Source organism: Cydia splendana, chromosome 5 (assembly GCF_910591565.1).
Source record: "Cydia splendana chromosome 5, ilCydSple1.2, whole genome shotgun sequence".
Taxonomy (NCBI): Eukaryota; Metazoa; Arthropoda; class Insecta; order Lepidoptera; family Tortricidae; genus Cydia; species Cydia splendana.
Genome location: NC_085964.1, coordinates 20984366 through 20990844, shown reverse-complemented (window position 1 = coordinate 20990844; position 6479 = coordinate 20984366). Strand labels below are relative to the sequence as shown.

The following is a 6479-nucleotide window of genomic DNA, read 5'->3' as shown; positions in this document are numbered from 1 at the left end:
AGCCATTAGATGAAACTTACATTATTAATGTGATTTGTAGTGTTTAGTTTTAAAATGGACTAGCTGTGCCCGCGGCTCCGCCCGCGTGGCATTCGGTCTGTGTCAGTAAGCGGCTAATTTCTAATCCTAATTTCTCTCCCTCTCCCCTGGAGGCGGAACTTGAAGTAGGTAAAGTTGACAGATGGATATGCTAGAGGACTGTAGTCCAGATAAAATATTTTACAATTAGGTACCACTAAATAAAACTACACTCCAAAGTCAATAGTATTTTCGCCCTTATTCAAATTTTACACGTGATTTAAACGACAGAGTAGGTAGTAGGTGTATATCGGACGATACAGTAAGCCGTAAGGTATACGCGCGCGAGCGAAAGCGAAGCGGCCTGCCTGTGGCTAGACCGCCACTCACCGTGGTCTTCTTCAGACTCCTGAGGAAGACACGTGCCCCTTGTAACCTCAATGCGTTGCGAGACTTTCGGGAATGATTCGATTGTTTTCGGGAATGCATGGTAATGCGTATAAAATGCGAGTCCCAAATCATTTGACTCCGCAAACGACCAGTGCCAGATTAAGATATTTTGATGCCCTAAGCATTTCTAGACAATGGTGCCCCCTCTCCCTAGGGTCATCAAGATTACATTGAATTTTTTTGGTAAATTGAGTGACGTTCATTGCCGCATTACAGCTGAGAATGGAAATTAATCACATCATTTTATCACGACAATTGACAGTGCCGCAGCAGTAACGTTGCAACAGAGTACCTAATGCTGCTGCAGTCGCCACCCGAATGTCACCCTTAGCACATCTTAAAATGTCATTGAAAACGCGAGCGAAGCGAGCGCAAAAATTTTTCGATATAAAAACGCAATTTTATAGACAGTTGTACATTTTTACTTTTAGTATGGAAATCAGTCACATCTTTATATCACGAAAATTGACAGTGCTACAGCAATAACGTTGCAACAGAGTAATACTGCTGCAGTCGCCATAGCTTAGAAAGTGATTGAAAACGCGAGCGAAGCGAGCGCGAAAATTTCTTGATATAAAAACGCAATTTGATAGACAGTTGTACATTTTTACTTTTAGTATGGAAATCAGTCACATCATTATATCACGAAAATTGACAGTGCTACAGCAGTAACGTTGCAACAGAGTAATGCTGCTGCAGTCGCCATATCTTAAAAAGTGATCGAAAACGCGAGCGAAGCGAGCGCGAAATTTTTTCGATATAAAAACACAATTTGATAGACAGTTGTACATTTTTACTTTTAGTATGGAAATCAGTCACATCATTACATCACGAAAATTGACAGTGCTACAGCAGTAACGTTGCAACAGAGTAATGCTGCTGCAGTCCATATCTTAGAAAGTGATCGAAAATGCGAGCGAAGCGAGCGCGAAAATTTTTCGATATAAAAACGCAATTTGATAGACAGTTGTACATTTTTACTTTTAGTGTGGAAATCAGTCACATCATTTTATCACGAAAATTGACAGTGCTGCAGCAGTAACGTTGCAACAGAGTAATGATGCTGCAGTCGCCATATATTAGAAAGTGATTAAAAACGCGAGCGAAGCGAGCGCGAAAATTTTTCGATATAAAAACGCAATTTGATAGACAGTTGTACATTTTTACTTTTAGTATGGAAATCAGTCACATCATTTTATCACGAAAATTGACAGTGCTACAGCAGTAACGTTGCAACAGAGTAATGCTGCTGCAGTCTCCATATCTTAGAAAGTAATAGAAAACGCGAGCGATACGAGCGCGAAAATTTTTCGATATAAAAACCCAATTTGATAGACAGACAGTTGTACATTTTTACTTTTAGTATGGAAATCAGTCACATCATTTATCACGAAAATTTACAGTGCTGCAGCAGCAACGTTGCAACAGAGTAATGCTGCTGCAGTCGCCATATCTTAGAAAGTTATTGAAAACGCGAGCGAAGCGAGCGCGAACTATTTTCGATATATTATTAATTTATTAAATCAACATAATTATTCAATTATTTTTGTTGATATCCGTGTCTTCTAAACTTAGAGTTAATTTGGCAAAATCTTTCCTCGGTGGCTTATTCATGTCACAACGTATTGAATTCAGCTCCATCTGTTAGTTTACCAGGGTACTCAATAGTGGTAGCACATATTTGAAAAAAGTTTGCCCCTCCTTCCTAAGTAGCGCCATAAGATTCAGGGGCAAACTTAAGTCAATCGAGTGTTGTGGCTACCCCCCCTTTTAGGGGTTGAATTTTTATAGCCTATAACCTGGCCGGGGATTTTGTCGACAGAATAGTAAAGTTTTCATCAAAATCCGTTCAGCCGTTTTCACGTGATGCGCGTTCAAATAAACAGACAAACAGATAAACAGATAAACAGACAAACAGACAAAAATTTTAAAAACTTTTGGAACGTGTTCTGTTATCGATTCTAAGTATCCCCAGCCAACTTTTTTTCAAATATCTTCCATGTACAGACTTTCGACCGTCTTCAGCTTTATTATATGTATAGATAGATGCTAGTTTTAAATTACCTATTTAGGTATGAGCCACTAGTTGCCTGAAATAAAAAAAATCATTTCATTTTCATTTTATTAAGGCACAACATGAGACCTCTTGGGTGTTGGGGTTTTACAAACATTAAACCTAAGTAAAAATACTTACATTACAGAAAAATCTTGTACCTAGACGAACTTATGTAACAACAGTCCTGAATAAAATATTTTTTAATATATTTAAATCTTTGGTTATTCCTTCATGCCGGTTATTGTATACTATATGTATACCTATTATAGTATAGGTTATAGCAAAAAGAATAGATAGTATAGAGGGGTCCTGTCATTGTAAATTGTGTAGTCACTGTAAATTTACTGCCATCTACCGACACACGACTAAAACTCAAAATGAAAACGTATAAAGTTATCAAAAAATGTATATATATGGATAAATTATTTTATTATTTTTATATCATTTTGATCCATGTTCATTCACTGATATCTATGTGTTAAAAATGTTAAATATGAAACGGTGTCGTCACGCCATCTAGCCGAGGATAGGCTAAAGGTGTGTGCGCCATCTATTCGAGAATGACTTTTACTTGAATTCCGAGGCACGTTTTTTCCTTAGACTTTATTCGTCTTATACGAAGTAACATATGTCTTTGGTTATAGTAATAGCAAAGACATATGTAACTTCGTATAAGACGAATAAAGTCTAAGGAAAAAACGTGCCTCGGAATTCAAGTAAAAGTCATTCTCGAATAGATGGCGCACACACCTTTAGCCTATCCTCGGCTAGATGGCGTGACGACACCGTTTCATATTTAACAATTTTAACACATAGATATCAGTGAATGAACATGGATCAAAATGATATAAAAATAATAAAATCATTTATCCATATATATAAATTTTTTGATAACTCTATACGTTTTCATTTTGAGTTTTAGTCGTGTGTCGATAGATGGCAGTAAATTTACAGTGACTACAAAATTTACAATGACAGGACCCCTCTATACTATCTATTCTTTTTGGTAATAGTATAGGTTATATATATAAATCTGAATTTCTTCACCTTAATCCATTGCAATAAGGTGAAAAAATGTACGTACTAAAATTTATGAACTCGACTATATCATCACTTTATTTTTATTTAAAAGTACGCACTTACATATGCGATAATAACTGTGATATAAGTCTCAAAAAAATGACTGAAGGGTCAAACAGATCACTGTGTTATGTCTTTCCTGTAGACATACACAAGAGTTAAGGGCTATAAAGGTTAATGTTCTTATTTAACCCTTATCCACGTGAAAAGGTCCTCCTTTTATTTAGAGAACTATGATAAAATCATTGCTTACACGCCCACAAGCTGTTAACTATAGCCCACAGGAGAGAAAAATGTGCTGTTCGCGATAACACACTAGTTTTCTCTCCTGTGGGCAATAGTTAACAGCTTGTGGGCATGTAAGCAATGATTTTATCATAGTTCTCTAAATAAAAGGAGGACCTTTTCACGTGGATAAGGGCTAAATAAGAAAATTAACCTTTATAGCCCTTAACTCTTGTGTATGTCTACAGGAAAGACATAACACAGTGATCTGTTTGACCCTGAAATGATATGAATGATGAAATTAATGACTGATTGACTAGCACGTTATCTTTTCGCGTATTAGCAAAGTAACATTTTTGGTTTTAACTCTAAAAAATGTTCTTGAAGACCCATATACGTTTTGAAAGACCTATCCAACGACACCCCTCATTATAGGGTTAAAGCTAAAAAAAACATTCTAAAATAAATTTTATTCTAGGTTTTATTTTATTAATTTGTGCCGTAATTTTTATACTCATGCCAAATTTTAGCTGTCTAGCACTACACTAGCGGTCAGCGAGCTAAACCGCGGACTGACAGACGGATAGACAGTCAGACTATAAGGGTTTGTACTTAGTTGACGACGAAGGGGTCAAGAGGGGGGAAGGGGGAAGGGGGAAGGGGGGATGTTTATAGAAAGAAGTCAATAAATAAATTGAATAAATTACAAGGTAAGTAATAAAAAACATTTCTTTTTAAATGAGTTTATTGCATGTACAATATATAATTTTTGGTCGATTTTAAAGTTAAACGAAAGCGAAAATTTTATACTTATGTTCAAAATGTCTAAATAATTTGATTTCGTCTGAAACAAGCTCCATTGTTTGTGGATTGAGGAAGCTGGTGATTGTTTCCCGTGGGGGTTGGATTAAAAAAAAAACATTAATAAAAAATTATGTTTCAATTTTCATTTTTACTTAACTCTGATTTCGCGCGTTGAATGCATATCAGAGAGCCTAGCTAAGATGACAATCTTACATGCATAATATAAATCCTGTCCATACGAGAACAATTTTTCGCCAATCTGATTAAATTGTCCGATCTAATCAGGTGGTAAAGAAATGCCCCCAAACGCGAATACTAGCGTCACAAATTGGTATTCTTGCGTTCGCACCCCATTTTATCGGTACCGGTCATAACCGGCGGTTGAATTCGGCGAGCCAAATTGGCGTTTGCGTCCGCACGGCCTGATTTGATCGGACAATTTAATCAGATTGGCGAAAAATTGGCCCCGCCACGCTTATACATGGACAAGCGAATAAAATGTATCGGATTGACAGATACGACGAAAAGTCTCGTGATTTTCCATACATTATTTAAATTTTGATTGGTGTGTGTTTTATCAACGATTGCCATCTTTGCTAGCCCCTTTAGGTTGGTTAAGAGACAGTACACGTGGCCGTGTAAGTCATGCCCATGCGGCAGGCCTTTTTACCGCGAGCCAGACGGAAATAGCCCTTTTCTCCCCACTCTGTCCCCCACGAATTCTTCAGAATCCAGTACTTAGTGCCGTCCTCTGTCAAAACACAAATTTAGTTTAAATGGACATCAAGATACTTCAAATAAAATAAAAGTGAACGCAAATCAAAGTAAGTATGATTCAGGCTCATTCTATAAAACTGTGTGATTTCTAGAGTCTGTGCGGAAAGATAAGAGTCGTGGAATGTATGGGGCCCAATACATTCCACGACTCTTCTCTTTCCGCACAGACTCTATTTAAGTTAAGGATGACTCACACTAGAACGGTCCGGGTCCGAAGCGTTCAAAACTTCGTATGCTATGACGGATTATCGGTGATCACGTGGTACGGCGGGTTGCCTCAGCCCAGACCAGGACCGTTCTAGTGTACCATCCTTTATAGGGATATTTTGGATCGTTAATATTTTTTCATTTCAAACTTTATTAGATTATAAATGGAATTGAACCGGGCTGCTTTTGTAAGGCCCCTGTACACACTGGGCTAGCGCCGGCCAGTCCAAGGGACGCAGCCATGCGGTAGAATGAGATAGCAATATCACTTGCTCCCTCTAACGCATAATTGCGTCCCCCAGACAGGCCCACGCTGGCCCAGTGTGTACAGGAGCCTTTATGGGGAAGTGGTCGCCCCTTTCCTCTTAACGTGCAACCACGGCGCGATAATTGCGTAGTCGCGTTGTAGTATGCTGACAGATAATTATGGTAGGCTAGGGTGCCTAGCCAAGATGCCAATCGATTACGCCGTAGCGAACGAAACGCCAATGTCATATTGTCGCATTAATTTATTAAGTATATAATCTTTATTCATTTAACATCTTGGGTTAGGTTATTTATTATATGAATATAAAAGTTAACTATGAAAACATTGACAAAACAATAAAAACTATGTATAAACATATTATAAAAACCTAAGCTAGGGTGCCGCCAGCAGCGGGGCATTGGCCCAAGCTGCCGGTGGTCAGGGCCGCAGAGAGAGGAACCGGCGGACTATCCGCGCCGTGATCAAGCCCACCGCCTTCTGCATCTGACCCTTGATCAAACCACCCAGCGAGAGTCTCTCAAGATGTTGGTCGAGACTCTTCGCTATTAGACCGTTCACTGAAACAACTATCGGGACAATGATCGTCGAATCAAC

General features: G+C 38.3%; 1 protein-coding gene across 1 annotated transcript in view; it reads right to left on the bottom strand.

The window, feature by feature from the left end:
• Nucleotides 1-5247: 5247 nt before the first annotated feature.
• LOC134790397 (uncharacterized) overlaps nucleotides 5248-6479 on the bottom strand; it is a 30222-nt gene continuing 28990 nt past the window's right edge. The window contains exon 10 of the mRNA XM_063761165.1: nucleotides 5248-5384. Coding sequence (XP_063617235.1) covers nucleotides 5248-5384 — 137 coding nt within the window. The remainder of the gene's footprint in view (nucleotides 5385-6479) is intronic.